This window comes from Diorhabda sublineata, chromosome 1 (genome assembly GCF_026230105.1).
Source record: "Diorhabda sublineata isolate icDioSubl1.1 chromosome 1, icDioSubl1.1, whole genome shotgun sequence".
In the NCBI taxonomy this organism is placed as follows: domain Eukaryota; kingdom Metazoa; phylum Arthropoda; class Insecta; order Coleoptera; family Chrysomelidae; genus Diorhabda; species Diorhabda sublineata.
In genome coordinates, this window is record NC_079474.1 from 17970414 (window position 1) to 17990106 (window position 19693).

At 33.5% G+C, this 19693-nt stretch overlaps 1 protein-coding gene across 4 annotated transcripts in view; it reads left to right on the top strand.

Annotated features, from left to right (window-relative positions):
• LOC130452394 (protein phosphatase Slingshot) overlaps positions 1-18856 on the top strand; it is a 109490-nt gene extending 90634 nt beyond the window's left edge. For 3 of the 4 annotated variants that reach the window (XM_056791646.1, XM_056791645.1, XM_056791647.1), the window contains 3 exons: positions 13437-13722; positions 13787-13965; positions 14034-18856. In XM_056791646.1, the coding sequence (XP_056647624.1) occupies positions 13437-13722; positions 13787-13965; positions 14034-16368 (2800 nt within the window). In that variant the 3' untranslated portion in view covers positions 16369-18856. Of the gene's footprint in view, positions 1-7055; positions 7303-13436; positions 13723-13786; positions 13966-14033 lie in introns of those variants that run through there. The other variant, XM_056791649.1, reaches the window with a different exon arrangement.
• The last annotated feature ends 837 nt before the right edge of the window (positions 18857-19693 follow it).

Consider the following 19693-nt stretch of genomic DNA (forward strand, 5'->3'; position numbering starts at 1 on the left):
CAGTAATCACATATGCGATGGAAACAACAGTAATAAACAAAAGAGAAGAAGAAGAACTTAAAAGAACCGAAAGAAAGATAATGAGAACTATAACGGACCCAAACATAACTCAGAAAGGAGAAAGAAGAGTAAAGAAAAACGAATAAATCAAGAGAGAACTGGTGAAGGAGAATTTAGTGAGAAACATAAAAGCACAAAGGCTTAACTGGGCCGGGCACATAATGAGAAGAAAACCAATTGAAATGTTCGAAATAATAACGCAATGTATCCCATTGTGGCCAAGGAGAAGGGGAAAGCCGAGAAAAACTTGGGGAAACGAAATAGAGGAGTACTTAAGAGCACTCAATATAGAAAACTGGAGAGCAAAATGCCGGAAACCAAAAGTATATAAATAATAACAAAAGCAGCCAAAACAAACGATAAACTATAAAGAAAACTAGAGGTAATCCACCTAACAAAAAGGATTTAAAGCGCCAAAAGCGATAGCCATAATCCACATGGGATTGAAAGGCTTGATGATGATGATAATGTCTTAAATAGTAAAGGAACTATCGGTTGATCGTTATCGACGATTGACGGACCCAGAGATAGCAGCTACAGTGAATAGGCTTTTTTGGAGGAGTAGCTGTGGAGAAACATCCTTTTAAGACGTCAAAATAAAATGAATAGGCTGCAATATGAAAAGAAAACATAAAAATTGGACGCATGAAGTGTGCTAGAGAGTGGGGTGATGAATCAAAATTTGAGGTTTTTAGGTCTAAGAGAAGAATTTTTTTTTGGAGGAACGGATTCCTCGAATCTGTGCAAAGAGTATTTGAAATAATTGGAAAGGAAAAATGAACTCAAAGTAATGATTTGGTCGTCACAGTCGCCGGATCTCAAACCGATTGAGTTGTTGTGGGGCAACTTAGCATTTATCGCATTCCATACTTTTTTTATTATAAAAACCTAATTCGATTTCAATTTAAAAGCAAAGAGAGAATGACTAAAAAAAATTAAACCGATTGTACTCTTCATAAAGTTAGAGACTAGTCTTAACTAGTTACGACGTGTTTAATTTGAGTAGGAGTTCTTATATATAAAAACCGATATTACTTGACGGATTGGGGTCACCAAAAAATTGCTCAAACATAAAAAAACCACTGGAGTTATAGAAATTGAGTATCACACATACAAAACATTTTTAAATCGATTCTAAATGAAAAATTAAGGTCATTCATAATATATGGATCTATCTGTTTCCACCAAAGACTTGAAGTGTACTACTGCGGCCAAGCCTTTCATCTTGTAGAGTACCATTATTTAGTATAGCCTCGTCCACTATGCTCTGTCAGTAATGTTATTAGTACCTATTATTAACGCCCCATTTGATTACGACTCCTTCATAATTTGTCATTCATCCTCAATTTACGTCCAGATTCTCGTACGTGGTTCCGAAATTGTATTGTCCAAAGGTTGAGGTTTCAATAGGATTCGAAAAGCCCTTTTTTTTTGACCCAAAGATACTGAATTTTATCCAGTTGTTATTTCATCCGTACAGAGCGATGGCTCCATATATGAAAATGAGTTTAACCATCGAAGTCTACCTCCAGATATAGATCTTCAGTCAAATACTACATATACAGCTGAAGGCTTTTCCCAGAACCTTCTTTATTTTGGTGTCTACGTGTTCGTACCAGAGTGATTCAGAATTCTGGAATACACACGTCTTCCAATTTACGATTGTTGTAGTGCCTTGTGATAAATAGGAAAAGATTTCCTATTTAACAACATCGAATAAATATATAATGTTAATAACTTTCCTAGAACATTGGAAATGCTGTAATATATGATTTAACGTCTTGTAAATACAAATAAATAAATAAAAATTCTTCAGGGGACGTTCACTCTTTCCAATTAATCGTGATTATACTACTTAACGTAGTTCTATTCGTTTTTCTTAGTACCTATTTGTTTGTATTAAGCATTTCGGTGTTTTTAATATTCTTTTTTATATTTTACACACACGCGCGCGGTAGAAAATTAAACGATACTCTTTATAGTTTCCAATAATTTGATATCACCATTTATTTCCCATTCGGAGAACGGTTTGTTGATTTTTCCCGCGTTCGAAAATAAAAAGCGCAACTGAATGAGCTTGATGTTACTAGTTAATATGTGCATACCTATTAACTTATTACCGTTATTAGTTGATATACAGGGTGACCCATGCAAAAGTTGTGTCTTTATATCGAAATTAATAGCAAGATATAATTGATTTTTTCGTTATTTCAATACAAGGATTACCTTTATAAGTTTTTACAAAATGTTATACATTAGCGAATAAATTAGAAACAAAATGTTTATTTTTTTTTAGAAATATTCGTTATAAAGAACTATACATTTTTTATAACCTCAAACAAATTCTGGAAACATTTCAGAAGCGAATAAATTAGAAACAAAATGTTTATTTTTTTTAGAAATATTCGTTATAAAGAACTATACATTTTTTATAACCTCAAACAAATTCTGGAAACATTTTCCCCCTCTCTGAAGCTGTTATCCTAGAAACATGGTTTCGAAAGTCCTCAACAGCTTCTTTTCCACATGCGAAATCTATCTGGAACATATCTTACTGATATTGATTGTATTGCAATCTACTTTATCCTAAGAAAAACCTCTAACTGTCTCTAAGTCACATGTCGATTTTTTTTAATTATGTTGTATACAGCATCGATGTTTCTTCAAATGACAGATGTTTCTTCAAATGACAATCGATTTTGAACGACTTTCTCGACCTTCAGTACTAATGGACGCACAACCATGACGATATTCTGCAAAACAAAGTTTTTTGATGGTATTTCATCACTAAAAGTTGCTTCCTTTTTGTGCATAAACTTAGTCAATTGCTAAATTACGCCAAAACAAAGTCGATGTGTACAAATATATAGTGCTACAACTTATTAATGCCACCTATTGTTCGATTATAAAATTGAACCACCCCTTGTATGATTTCAACAGTTTGTTTCATAATTTTCTGAATCCAACTGACCAAAAAAAATTCTATAATGAACAATGTCAACTTATAAGCAATTATTCTTTCTCTATTACTTTCTTTGTCTTGTCAGTGGCGATGCCATGTCTAAAAATATTATTTTTGCAGTATTAAATCGTTAATCAGGCTTAGCAAATTTTATTAAAAAATGCTGATTACGAAAAAAATTTCCCTAAAGACGCAGGAATCGTAAATCAATACGTGTGTGCCTTTTCGGAATGAATTCATTAATCATTGGTTTATTAAAATTTGGGATCATTTGTTTCTCAATAGATGCCAAACATTGCCAGGGCTATTTAGACTTATTGTACTTCTACGAAAAGTTTTTATTCGTTTCAAATCTCTAACGCAAATTTTTTTCTGATGCTTTGTTATTTCCAACTAATAAGCTGTAAAAACTTTTACACGCACCACGCCCGCATAACCCTTGTGTTTTTTATGTTTTAAAAGTTTAGTTCGTAATTAATAAACTTGATTTTTGACGCCCAATACTTCCAATTTTTATTTATTCTCCGAAAAGAATCGTCTCTAAAAATTGTACGCTAATGCCCGTCATTTTAAGAAAATTCTTATTTCGATTATTAAATTCCCAAGCAAGAAGTGCACTGATTTCATGTGCACACGGACCAGAATAAACTTTCAGACTAGACTTGCGGTGACAGATCAGATCTACTATTCTGAGTGCTAGATTTCTCATGTCTCTCTCATAATGAAGAAACATAATTTAAGAAGTGCACTGATTTCATGTGCACACGGACCAGAATAAACTTTCAGACTAGACTTGCGGTGACAGATCAGATCTACTATTCTGAGTGCTAGATTTCTCATGTCTCTCTCATAATGAAGAAACATAATTTAATTAGTTTTTGCATTTTTTTTGCATCTTGGGTTTTTGTTGTAAAAACCACGTCTCTTTGTACTGTAATTTACCATATTTTTGAAATCGAAGGACACTCAGATCTTTCGGAATACTGCACCTCTTTCTAGCTCAATAACCCTAATATTTATTGTTATTTTTATATTTAATTTTTTTCGTAGTATAAAATTTTGCTATACTAAACTATAGCGAAGCCACCTTGTATTTAGCAGTAACAGATCGCAAGAACTCTTCCTTTTATGGCCGACAACCTTCCTTAACTGACTCGCTAATGCGACTTGTTACCATTCGTACAAAAAGCGTTTCAATGCTACATAAAAAAATTGGGAGGAAAGGGGAATGAAAAAGTTGATGTTTGAATGAACGTCAGATGTGTTAATCTTTATTTAATCTGTAACTGATTGATTATTTTGGCAAAAAATCGATTGGTAATGTAAAAACCGAAAGATATTTTTTGCTTCGATTTCAACTTAGTTTTTTGTCCCATTTTTTTTTTCAAAACAATCGAAAATATGAAAGGATCATTTTCGATGTAACAAAATGAATTTTCTACTGCCAATTCTCTTGAAAACGTTAATGTTCAAATGTTCTCTTCTGGCGAATCTAGCAAGCGTTTGATAACACATCTCAAGAGTTTGTAAAACGTTTATCTGAGCTAAAAGGGGGGAATGGGACTATGATACGAACACAACATAAATTCGATTGGGAATGAAATAATAGTAGTAAAAGTGTTAGCCAACTTCACCACTACTATGGAGACATCACATGACATTCGAAAGAGCTCCATGCAACATCATCAATACATTACGGAGAAACGGTAAAATTCTCTGAAACTAGATCCGAACTTGGATAAAACTGAAGCAACAGTCAACTAGGCGACACCAGAGCAAAGTGCAGATCTCAGTATGTATTTGCATAATTTCAATAACAACTCTAAGAAATGATAAAGAAGAATTGAAAAGACGACTTACTTCAGTAACTGAGAATCATAATATTTTCCACAATAGATATCTAAAGGCTAGTTTACATAGTACGAGCACAGCGAATAATCGCACAGCAGTAGCTCGCTTTGTTTGGGTATAGTTTATAACTCGTACTAGCAACATTTGGTTATCAAAAAGATTTGTTGGATACAGCATAATTTGACCGCTCAAAATACAACTTGTATAGATTGGTACAAAGGGCTTTCACACATCAGTTCAAACAAAAACGTTTTTGAACAATTGATAGATCATCCGCCTACAGTCTTTGTTTGACACCCTCTTTTTCCCGATGGTCAAAAATAAATTACGAGATGAACGTTTTTCTACATCTGAAGAAGAGGTCGATGCGTTCGAATCATATGTTTTGGAGGTACTTCAAATAATGGTTCAAAAACTTGCAAAATATATTGATGTATTTACGCAAATTGTATGCAGACTAATCAGCGATTCATAAGTTGTTAACTAGCAATTACAAGCAGACTTCATTCGCCAATCGAAGTTGACGCATTTTGAAGTCGAATAATATAATTTATACGGAGTTATTTAAAATTATTATTTACGGAATTGAATTTTTTCGAAATGCAGCCGCATTTTATAGAAATATCATTCTAGTATCAAAACAATAAATAATAGTAAACACAAGATGTGTAAAATGAAACGAACAGGAATCCTTAAAGGAGTGGCAAGTAACTTAACTGCTGTACCGAGGTCAAAAGTAGAAGCCATATTTAGATAAAGACAGAAACAAAACGACCGATCAACGGATATTGTAAATATGATAATATATACAGAGTGATTATTAGAAAATAAACAAAATTTGTTAATTAGAAATCTCTTAGACTGGTTACGAAAAAAGGTTTTATTTTAAAAATTATTCTACGTTCTATTGCTCCCTTTCAATATACTCCCAACCCCTCGCCACACCTTTCCATACGTTTTTTCCATTGTTCCATTGATCGAAACAGTGCTGGTGAGGGCATTTAGGAGCTCTGCCGTTTTTTGCTTTACCGCTTCCATGTACTCAAATCGAGTCACTTTCAAAGCAGATCTTTTTCTAACCTTCCAAGGAAATCTGAGCAGACCCATTGAAGCAAGAGCTTTTGGTCAGGAATCAGATTTTTTGTTATGTGTAATTCCTCGTGTAAAATTTTTCTAACCGTTTGTTTATCAGCGTTTACAGCCTCGGCAATCATCCGGATGCTAATTCGACGATCTGCGCGCACAATTTGGTTGATTTTGGTCACTGTTTCCGAAGTTGAAACAGTCACAGGCTGACCGAGGCTCTGGGCATCTTCAGTGCTTTCTAGGCCTTTACTAAAGCGTTTACACTGCTCAAAAACACGTGCACGAGATAGAGAATTATCCCCTTAGGCCTCTTGCAACAATTTATAGCACTCAGTCGAGTTTTTTTCAATTTAACGAGAATTTTGATATTGATACGTTGCTTCTTCTTTACTATTGTTTTCTACTTTCCTCGGTCCTTCGTTACTTCTCTCGATTCAATCTTTCCTATCTCACCTATATCTCTGCTTTTTTTTCTCTCCTTCTCCTCCCTCCCACAATTCTCTGCTGTCGCATTTTAGCAACGTGTCCTAATCTGTTTTGTGTTTGTACGGCTTCTCCATTTTGACAACGCCATATATTTTCTTCCCCATATTTCCAGTTTATTCTCTTCTTCTTTTGTTATCGTCCATATTTCTGATGAATATAGAACTGCTGGTTCACAATTGTTTCCTAATTTTGACTTCTGCTACTATTTATTTTCAATTTTTTTCCGTAACTTCTTAATAAAAATTGTATCTGAACATTTTGAATATTCCAGAACGCTTAACACTTTGTCTACACCCTATATAAAGTTGACGACCCAAAACTAACGATCAATTATTTCTTCTTGCAAAAAAATGAATAATGCGGGGTTTTCCTTCCAACGCGCAATAAATTGAAAACGACAATAATCAACACCTGAACACGATAAAGACAGAAATAGCGAAAATATCTGGTCCATACCCATTTTGAAAAACCCCGCCGATGTGTTTATATGGTACCGTGCGCGGGTTTTTAGCGTCGGTGGGAAACGCTGGGTGTCCGACTGGTTAGTATCACCATGTTGGGTACTCTCAATGACTGTGATACTTCGTCAAATACAATAATAGTCGTACTGAATCAGTATCAATCGAAATACACCGCCGCGCGGTACTACCGTATTATTTTCAATAATATTTTTTTATTCACTTCGATCGTACGTATGCGAACGTTGTAGTGAGTTTTTTTTTTCGTAAAATAAAAATATTTTGTTGAGCGAAACTTGATTCCGTTCGTTTTTACGGCGAACAGAAGTACAATCGTTTTGTGATAATGGTGGTGCATAGGAAATGTAGAATTCATGATTGGGGATGGAAAAATAACAAGTAATTGTTGTTGTATTATAGAATGTGCTTTATCCAAATCTGTTTAAATTAAAGATTATGAAGCTTATATGTCATTGTACTGATGAGACCAAAAAAGACGAAAACTAGTAACCAAAACATTGTTTTTCCTTTAGAAATAATCGAAATCTAATTATAAATTTCCATCTTTATTTGTTTTGTACAAGCACAAATAAATTTTGCAATGTTTGATTGTTCTTCGTTTACAGATAGTGTGTAGAGTAACTTTATTCAGCTGAAGGCTAATTTGAAATCAATAAATGTTCGTTCTACTTATGTTATGAAATGAATATTATTCAAAAATACTCAATACCCAAATACGAGAGTTGTTTGATAGAGGGAGGGACAATTTAGAAGTTGACCGGTTACATCTGAATCGCCATACTATTTACTATTTGCAATTTTCAAAAAAAAATGGTTTTAATTTGTTAATTTCCACATTTTATTAAACCGTGGTTACTACACTCTAATTACACACATTTTATATAACTGAATCAGCACTCAGTCGGCTCGCTTTCCTAATTTTTCTTTTCAAATGTTGCAATTAATTATGAGATACTAAATCTGGCGTTTGGAACAGTTTGTTCAAAAGTGACTTTCTTAATTCTTCATGTGTAGTTTCTTCAAAACAGGCCACCATTTGCTGCGAATAACTTTTTGGGTTATTATTTAGCTTAGGCTGCATACCCCCGATTTCCTTGAAATTTCAGTATGTTATACAGTTATATATATATATATATATATATATATATATATATATATATATATATATATATATATATATATATATATTTAGATTCTTTAATCTGCAAATACTTGATGTTGGAGAGGATTAAAGGCGGGGGTGAGGTCTGTTAAAAATTTAGACTACCTTTCAACACCCCCCACCCACAACTAATGTAATGACACCTATCAATTTCTAACAATTTATTTAAACTTATTTACACAAATAATCATCAATTTCTATTGGATGCATTCGTGACATTTCTACAATAATTGCTTCAATTCTGTTTGAATATGAATAATGTCTTTTAAATAGAAATACCCCAAAATATTAACAATAATGAGATCTAGTTATTTCAAAACGAGATATTTTATCACGAATATCTCGCCAAAGTCGCTCAATATTTGAGTTTGAGCCTAACCTAACCTATCTAAATTTTCAACCTAGAAAACATATGTGAAGGAATAATTTCCGCGCCCTATATATATTGAATTAATCAGCATAATTTTCTCCACAACATACTAAAATTTCAAGGAAATCGGGAGATGCAACTTAAACTAAATAATTACTACTTTTTGGTTGGATTTGGCAGTCGATTCTTGTATAGTTGCAACTTCATATGCTACATATAGACGTCTTCCGAAGCGCTGCGATTGAATTTTTTCAACATTTATTTGCACCAATCGACACGAACAAATCTTTTTGACGTCGACTGTTCATAACATATTGAATCTATATCAGTTTTCGCCCGGCATCGATGTTTCTGGCACTACAGTCGATTTTTGATGACCTTTTCAAAGTATGATGGAATTCGAAATACGGTTGCTCGAGATGATGCTTCATCACCAAAAGTCGAAGCAAGTTTATCTGCACACTGCTGTTGGTTTAATCCACGTCGAAGGTCATAGGAAATAATCTCACAAAAATGTTCGCGATTCAATTCCATTTGACCAAGATGAATGTTTGGTGTATCTGTAAAAATCTCAAATAGCCATCTTATGACAACACGTTCTAAGTACTTTCACCATTAAAAATGTCAAACTTTACTATAGCAATGTTAGATTTGACATATCTAAAAACTTAACTAGCAACCCTCGTAAAATATAACTCGTAGTCGACAATTTCCAAACCTTTAGTGGGCGAAATCTCGTTGTCACTGTGACTTTTATGTTTCAATTTTTGTTCCATTTGGTGCCGATTTTCTTGATTTTTTGAGCTAAATTATGTATCTTTAGTATGTTTCTTACATATTTCTTATCAATTTTGAAATTTCTCCCCAATTTACACAAACTGTTTCCCAGATTTCTGTAGCCGCTTTAACCAAAGCTTCTTTCTATATTTTTGGCATTTTTTTTGCTTTTCTGTTTGATCCTGGCTTTCTTTCGATCGAAATACCTGTCTCAACACGCCGACAGATGTCGTAAATCGTTTACCTGACTATTCCCATTCTTACACAGTGTTTAACCGTAAACGATTTCTTCATATCTAGATCTAGTTATACATAAATTTTCTTGGGAAGAACTACAACTTTATCGATTGTTTTTCCTATTTCTTTTCGTTGTGTTCAACCAAACGCACGTTCGATATCAATAATTATTCATTGGATATCAGGATATATTATCTATAATTAAAAATAAAGTAGAGAGTGAATTATTAGAAAAAACTGTATAAATCAAATCATATATATAAATAACTGGTTAACCTTGTAAAGAGAAAGACATCGTTGTTATGGTTACAATTTTTATTTTGAAATTTCTCAAAAAAATTCCTCTCGAAATACGTTGAAGTCCGTTGCTGGTAGTGATTAATACAATGTGATAGAATAATAGTCAGTATTTTATCATATCTATTAAAAAAATGTATGCAATTGAAATAAAATTGATTGGTGCTAGATCCGGCGACCTTGGTAGACATTAGAAGCTATTGATGAGACTATATGTTAGAAATATAAATACCATTAAATTATTTTATTTATCGTTTTATTGAACATATGATTATTTAAAGAAGGACCAGTTAAATAAGTCTCAATGCCATTAGAGAAAATTTATTATCTTTTTTATGAAAATGAAACGAAAAACTTAACGCCGCGCCCAGCTTTATCATGTCCAAATTTTCAGTTAATTTGCGATGTACCCCACGTTTTGAAATGCTTACTATATCTGCAGTGGATTTTCTTCAACATTTCTGGAGTCGTCACCTCATTTGGTCGACCATTACGATGCTGGTCTTCGTAGTTGGTACGGCCTCGTTTTAACTCTGCTACCCGATATTTTACTGTTGATAATGAAGGTGCTGTCTCACTAAGATTCGAATCTAGTTCAGCTCTTATATTGCGTGGGCTAATGCCTTTAAAATTCAATGAAAACGTTCACTATCGATGGCTACCTAATAAATAATAAATAACGTGGTTTAACGAAATAGACGATGATAATAATGATATTGAAGCTGAAGAAAACGAGAATGAAAATGAGGATGAAAGTCAAAACGAAGTACAAGCTAAAATGGATACAGACTCTGAAGATTATGCGAACAATAATGAAGTTGTAGACGACGAAAATGTGGAGAGAGGCAGAGAATTATCTTTATGGGAAAAAAGAAGTTCCAATGCAAAACAATAATAATAAACGAGAAAATGGAAACAAGGTTAGGCTAATATCAAAATAAGAACAAATAAACAAGTCACACCTTTTGCAAACAGTAATAACGGCAAAATAAAAGCGGAGATTACAAACAGTATGAAACAGAATGAAAAAAGCAACGGTATTTAATAAGAAAGAGATATATATCAAAGAGTGTATACAATACAATGACTGTCCCAAAATTGACATATGAAAGTCAAATTATAATTCAGCTTTTATATTGGTTGGGCTAACGTTTTTCAAATAAAACTCTACAGATCCAGACTTCAATATTTTTCGCTATTCTTGTCTACTTTATTGGGTGTTTTGCTACTTACCTTCCTACTTCATCTATATCAAGCTTTCTCATGTCAAAAATGCTGTCAGTATTTGCTGTCAATTCAAATATTCTCGGGTCTAATTAAAGTTAGATTTAGTATTTCATTTAATTTTTTAAAGGTGTTATTCATGATTCGAAAGAGCATGATCTCTTCAATGTTTTCTAATTTTTCTTATAGAATTAGGGTAGCCAATTGAAACTTTCCAGTATTCGTATTTTTTATATTATTTTCTGTTTTCTTCCATTTTTATTGTCGAATTCTTTCACTTTTCAACCCACGTTTTAATGTTTTCTTTAATGAATTCACTCATCATTTCATTAGGTTGTTCCACTCTGAATATTGGTTTTCCTGTAACATTCACAATTAATGAAAACCACAAAAGATAATATTAGATTCGATTACTTTGTGTTTTAAAATGTTTCAATTGTATATATTTGCAAATAGTGAACTAACACTATTAATTGAAAGTTAAAACCTGTTTCTGTAAAAATTTTAAAAAAGTCTAACGCTCCTTGGTAAGTTACTAGATAATTTTCAACTAATCGACGTTTTCACGATTGACAGGAAATAATTATTAATAGCATGGCGACATTTTATCTTGATATTTATATATTTAAAATAATAATTTCATAATTATGTACTTGATGGCTAGCTGTCCGTTTTAAAATATAGAAAAGCTTATTGTCCTTTTTTGTAAATGTTCAATTGTTTGACATTTTCTCTGGCTTAGATTTTTTTATGTAAAAAGCAGCACTAGAGGATGAACCCTATTACCACGAGTAGTTCGAGTGGTGGCTGCCGTGTGGAGATGCCAGTGGATATTGATCTTAAGCTTCTGTAGCTGTAATGTTCGTAAAAGACGTATCTTAGTAGCTGATTCCACAGGTTAACATTTTTCCAAAGAGAGGAGTCCCGATAAATTGATATTTTGAAAACGAATGTGGTGTTACGAGCCCCTTTTGCCTGTTGATTAGGTCTTGTAAAAACTGCTCTAGGTGGGATTATGTTAGACAACTCGGAAGATCATTTGCCCTAGTAGTATCGATAGTACCGAGTCAGATCGGCGACCTTTGTTCTATGCTCTAAGCTGTCCAATCTTCTGATTACCTTTGGATCGCCTATAAGTCGAATTGTATCGAGTCGAGCATCTTCAGAGTATGCTATTACTTCTTAGAAAGTGTATTTATACTAGTGTCTTGAAATCGTGCCTCAAATAGAGGATTTTAATTTAGGTTTCTGGTTCTTTTGGAATCGTTTTGAGCAAACTTGTTGAAAATGTTTCCTGTCAAACGTAAACCACATACTCGGAGATAGTAAATGATTCTATTTCAACCAGTAACAGGTGGACTATAACATAAAAAAATCCTGGCCATACCTCTTTAGGTATGAAAACAAGAAAAATTGTCTGTGGGGAGCAAATCTGGAGATACGGAAGCAATTTAATATAATTTTCTCATATTTTCATCTATTTTTCAAATTTTCTTCATTTCCAAATCGCATCATTTTTGCGTTTTCGTCTTTCATACAACACTACGTAATAGTCGTGTTTATGGTTTTGCCCTTTTTATGATAATCGATGATTATATCACGCACATTCCAAAGTTTTGTTGCCATTACCTTACCAGTCGACTTCTGAGTCTTCCAACGCTTTGGAGTCTGTTCATGACGCGCAGTTCACTTGGGTGACTATCGATTGAACTTCGTTGTGAAATGATAGAGTTATGTTTCACCCAATGCTACATACCGACGCAAAACTTTGTGTAAATTTCGATTGAACTCCAAACACTGATCAGAATCCTCATTTGGTCTTTACAACGTCATGTAAACTCGATTACCCAATGGAGTCTCACTCAGAATAGAATCCAGTTCAGTTCTTTTTATAATTTACTGAAAATACTCATAATTGATGTCTGCCAAGAAAACTATTAAACCTCGTGGCATTTTTGAACTTGAAACATAAATTTTTTAGTATCGATATTTAATTAAATAACTAGCTAGCGCTACATATAGGCTGCATACTTACGATTTCCACCTCGTAGTTAAATATTAACAATGAAATCTAAGATAGCTATTAATTCATTAGTTTCCATTTAGTTTTTGACATTCAAAATTAAATTAAAATTATGCTTAAATGAAGGTAATTATTCAAAGTGATAAATAATAATATCTTTCAATTGGTTCTATTCAAATCTTCCAAATGGTATTAACCCACACCTTGACCCAAGAAAAACATCTTTCACTATCTTGTATTAATTCTATTTTAATGACCAAACTTCTACGTGAACATTATTTATTTATATTCAACAGATTTATTTGAAGATGAAAATTTCATTTTTTATTTATACAAATAATAACTTGTTTCGGTTCTAATTTTACAAAAATTATATTTTAGCGATTGAAGTAATCGTTACAAGTTTTTTTTTTCGATTCTAGGTCAACGCTACAGACTCTCCATAAGGTGAGCGCGAAAGCACGAGAGCAGAATTATTTCCAAGGCGGTCTGACACATTCTTGGGTAGAATACTATGAAAATAGAATTGAATCAGATCGTTCATGCCTTAACGAATGGCACGCCATGGATAATTTGGAATCGAAACGACCACCCTCGCCTGACTCGATCAGAACCAAACCCACCGAACGAGAGGAAACCGAAAAAGTCATCAGAGCGACTCTTAAAGAAATTATGATGTCGGTGGACTTGGATGAAGTCACCAGTAAGGTATGTATAAATTGATATACAAACGAAAGGAATCTAGTGAGTAATATTTAATTTTTCTCTATAGGTGATTAGGAGCAGGCTCGAGGAAGAACTCGACATGGATTTGGGCGAGTACAAGTCATTCATCGATCAAGAAATGCTGGTCATTCTAGGTCAGATGGATGCACCGACGGAGATTTTCGATCACGTCTATTTAGGTTCAGAATGGAACGCTTCCAATTACGAAGAATTACAAAGAAACGGGTGAGTATTAATATATATATCATCAACGACAATTTAGTTTATTCAAACGATGCGTTATTTTGTTTCAGAGTTGGCCACATCTTGAACGTTACAAGAGAAATAGACAACTTCTTTCCGGGAACATTCGATTATTTGAACATTCGAGTTTACGATGACGAAAAGACGGATTTATTAAAACACTGGGACGACACATACAAATACATCACCAAAGTTAAAGATCAAGGTTCCAAAGTTTTGGTACATTGCAAGATGGGAATCAGTCGATCGGCCTCGGTGGTCATAGCTTACGCGATGAAAGCTTACAATTGGGATTTCGATACCGCCATGAAACACGTCAAATACAAAAGGACCTGCATCAAACCGAACACCAGTTTCGTGTTACAACTAGAAACCTATCAAGGAATATTGGACGCCATGAAGAATAAAGAGAAATTACAAAGATCCAAATCAGAAACGAATTTGAAAACACCCGGTTCAAACGGAAAAAACGATAAAGTAATCGATAACAAACAACAACGAGACGTTAAATTATTATCGAAATCGTACAACACGGAAAGCGCAATGTCCGGACAAGATTTGAGAAATATCGGATCGCGTCCTAAATCCTGGTCGCCGGATAATTTACTAACCAGGGAGATGGTAGAAGCCGCCAAATCTCCTCTATCAATATCCCTAGAAGACGTCAGCCAAAAATCGACCGGTAAAGAAACCAACAAGAACGAATCGAAGTCCTCATTAGCCAGACACGTTTTGATGCCTTGCGATAACGGCGAAACTTACAGCGTATCCCCGAACCAAATAGTACATTTACCGGATTTAGTTTCACGCGGCGGCGAAAAAAAAAATTTAGTTTTGGATTTGGCGAGTCAATTCGAACAAATATCGTCGGAGGAATTAGCAAAAAGTAAAGTTAAAACGGAAACGTGGGATCCCGGCGAAACGATACCGTGTTGCGAAACATCAAGCGAAACCTGTGATCATCAAACAAATTTTAGTTGTATAAGTGAATGGACGGTAGCGCCGGATAATTATAGTGATAGTGATTCGATCAAAACGAAAACGGACGTTTTTTCAAATCAAGTGGATCGGGTATTCGATCGCGAAGAAAAGAAACAAATGAGAACGTCGATAATACCATCGCCAGAAGAGGAAAGACAACGGGAGAGCCCTTCCAGACAAAGTTCGTGGAGTTCTTACGATTCGGCCGTGGCTTTGGGGTTTCAAAATGAAACTTGCGAATTATCTCGTCATAGTTCTTGGGGATCTGGTGATACGCGAACACTACCGAGCAGAAATAGTTCTTGGGGATCGTACGATATGCAACCTAGAGGACCGGTACATTACGTTAACGAAAAAGGAGAAAAAATCATGCATACCAACAACACAGAAACATCGGATAATAACGATACCCCCCCAAGACAAACCGGCACCGTTAAAAGATGTAAACAGAAATTTCAAGAAACTAAACCGACTAATGATAGTCGAACCCCTAGTTCGGAAACTTTATTATACGACTTGGACGTAGCCGAAATTATAAACGAATCGATTAATTCCCGTGCCATAGACATTCCCAAAGACGATAAACAAAAATCTAAATTAGTTTCCAGATTATCGATCAGCGCCCCTGAACCATCGTGGGCTTCGATGGAATTGATCGCGAAAAACGATCCGCCGTTATCCCGATCGACTTCGAACGTTTCTTCGAAAGAAACATCGAATTCGGTGATTAGTACCGCGCAGTGTTCGTCGGTAAAACAACACAGAACTTTTCTAGAAAATCTGCACAATTCCAACGACGTTATTGTAACGAAAAAAACCGACATGGAAAATAACGGTTCGGGGAAAGTAAAGAATTTAAAAAAAGAATTCGAAGCCAAATCGAGCACAATTAATACCGATCAAATGGAAATGATATCGGATAATTATAACAAAAATAAAACCACTGCCGCCGCCAGTCTACCGTCGTCTCCTATAACCGTGCACGTGACTAAAGATAAAAAATCAATTGATAACAAGACAATCAACGACGACGTAAATCTCAAAAATCTAATCGGAATATTCGAAAATAACTCGGAAGTGCAAGTAAACCGTAGACAAAAATTATCGAACGCCAGACCATTCGCACAAAACCGCAACGGGCGTTACTCTTGCATCGAAATGTCGCCGCGCATACTTCAGACTCCGTTGATATCGAATCTTAACAAAAACGGATCTGTCGTCGATAAAGAAGATAAACGACCTCCGATGGTACCAGTGGTGAGAACATCGCCGGGACTGGTAGCGACGACGGTCATAACGGCCGCTAAGAAAAAACAGCAACAATACGGCAAAAGTCACCCTCTGGCGAGGTTAACTATCAACAACAAACCCAGACACAATAATCCCGTCTACAACACTATGTAATGCTCAAATTACAGATATGGCTGTGACCGCACTATTTTTTTTTTGTTTATTGTTAGTTTTCTCATTTTTTTGCGTTATAGCGAGATCAATTGACATTTTTGTACGGATTCACGATTATTTTGTGATTATGTAACTTGAAATATATATACAACTGAATTTTGCTCTATGGCTGCTCATTTTCTTGGAAAGAAGTGCGAAGTAAATAAACTTTTATTGACACAATTAACAAACGACATTCAAAATTTCTCTATTAAGACGTGTTCTAATTAATTCGAAATTGCTGGTACCACTTATAACAATAGCTGAAAGAACTTGGTATCTATTACAATTATTGTGATAACCCCAAAAGATTGCTTAGCGTCTTCCTGTTCATACTACACCTAAAACTAATCGTGTTCATATACATCCGACTCCTAAACTGTCTTCATATGTTTAAACTGTTACTGCCTATACTTCCAAAGACCGTTAATCTTATGAGCCTTTTTGATAGACCTGCTACTAAAAGTGTTTTATTTCATATTTATTCTACCTCTTAAACTCTACTGACAAAATTGTCGGCTTTTATATTCATCCTACTCTTAAAATTGTCTTATTCATATTCGTCTTACTTCTAAAACTGTCTTTATATTCATCCTACATTTGAAAATAATTGTATTCATATACATCCCACTCCTAAACTGTCTTCATATACATGCTTTCCCTAAAACTATTTGATTTCATGTTGATTCCATTCCCGAAACACTTTTCATATTCAACCTATCCCTAGAAATATCCAATTTTATGTTAATTCTACTCTTAAAACAGTTTTCATATTCATCCTGATCCTAAAACTGTCTTCATATTCATCTTACTCCCTTTGTATTGAACTTACACTTCTTAATTATCTTTATATACACGCTACCCCTAAAACTGTTTCGTTTCATATTCATTCTACTACAAAAACAGTTTTTAGATTACTCCTACCCCTAAAACTTTTTGATTTCATGTTAATTCTACTCATAGAACAGTTTTACTAGTCTGTTTACCTCTTAAACTGTTTTAATATTCATTTTGCCCCTAAAACTGTTTGATTTTATGTTAATTCTACTCAATAGTCTGTCTACCTCTTAAACTGTTTTAATATTTTTTTTTGTCTCTAAAACTGTTTGATTTCATGTTAATTCTAATTCTAACACATTTTTTATATTGATCCTACCCCTACAACTGTCTTTATGTTCATCCTACACCCAAAATTGAATGTTTTCATGCAGATCCTATTCATAAACTGTCTTCATATACTTGCTGCCACTAAGACTGTTCTATTTAATGTTTATCCTACCGTTAAATCTGTCTTCATATTTATCCTACACCTAAAACTAATCATCTTCATATTCATACCATTTCTTAATTATCTTTATATACATGCTGCCCCTAAAACTGTTTCGTTTCATATTCATCTTACTCCTAGTACAGTTTTTATATAATTCTAACCCCTAAAACTCCTTGATTTCACGATAATTCTATTGCTAAAACAGTTTTCATATACATCCTACACCTAAAACTGATTGTCTCAATGTAAATCCTACTTCTAAACTATCTTTATATACATGCCGCCCTTAAAATTGTTTTCATATTCATCTTACCCCTAAAACTAAAATCATTCTTTGAAATTTCAAATTCAAAAGTAAATATTAATTGAATTCAGAATTTTTTATACTTTAATAACCCCTAAAAGTTAATTAGGCATTTATGAATAATTAATTGTCAATAAATAACAAATTCACTTGTTTCACCAAAAACAATATAAGCTTCTTCAATGATTTTCAACACATCATTTGATGTCACCTATTCCTTTGGAATAGGTGATATTTGGAACCATTTTCGAGGTCTTTTGACTTCACGTTTTGATTTTTCATAGATTTCCAAGACCAAATTCTTCTGTTCCGATTCTGTTAATTGTCTTATTTTGTTTAGATCGATTCCTCTTTGTCTTTTTATCTTCTTATATTACCAATGAAATACGAATTTAAACTTTAACCATGTCTTGATGGTTACCAACAAAATCAGTAGCTCAATCATCTTTTGATAAACAATTTGATGTCTTTACTACCAATGTCACTATGGCCCTCAAAGAGCATTTTCCTCAACCTCCACATTCCTCCAACCATCAGCAAATTTTTATCTTTGGTATATAGTGACTTCCAGAATCTTTTGGATGAGTTATCCTTGAAAAGCAGCGGTGCAGAAAATTAACCTAATGTATTATTGTATCGTTTATAAATTGTTTGTTAAATGTGTCTTTATAATTCAACATTTGGTATACGTCAAGTAAAATATACGATCATGACTTTATTTGAAGACAAGGTATGTTGAAAGTTAATTTTCGACGATTTGGAAAAAACGGGTATTTAAAAATATATAATAAAAATTTCATTTTAAATTCTAGCACAACTTGTACATTCTTCACAAAAGCAAAATAAATATAAGAAAAAAATATATATTTAAAAAATATTAATGTGTGTTGCTTCTTGTAAATAAGCGAAACGTATTTTTCGATCTTGTTGAATATGTAAATTTTTTATTGGCATTTACAAAAACTGCTTCTGATCGTTATTTTTTCGTCATTATAAAATTTGAAGACATCAAATTTTTACTGTTGTCTTATTACTGCCAAATTACTGTGGACCACGTTATCGGGGTAATATTGTGTCTGGCCAAAAAAGACTTAAGCAATATCTACAAACTACAGTTTGAAAATGTTGAAGTTGGGCTAAAGAAATTACTAATAATTCCAACTCATATTTCACTAAAAATCTAGAATTTTTTTCTGTGATTTTGAAAAAAAAAGACATTATGAGTTTGCAAACCGATAGTATCAAAATTTTCATCAAACAATGAAATATATTTTAAATTTCTGATTTTGAAACAAAAATATTAAAACTTGTTTTGATTTTTGGTACCTTTTTTACGGAAATCAAAAATTGACGCCTCGCCACACGACCGAAATGGGTCGAGGCGTCAATTTTTCATGTTGTTTTGAACTGATTTTCGTAAAAAAACTGCTATCACGTGAAAAACTTGAAAGGATCTACAAGGCGAAAAGTGTTTTCCACAATTTGTTGAAAATTAAATCAAAAAAATAATAGAAACAAACATATGTTAAAAGACAGATACTTATAACTAAATGAAAACTGTAATTTTCATTTTGGAAACATTAAGCACAATATAATATACAATGTGGCCCAAAAGTAGCTATTTAAACAGCAAATCTAATCATACATACAACTCCAGAGATGCTCAAAATATCCACATTCGGATTGATACATTCTTGTGAACCATTCCAGAG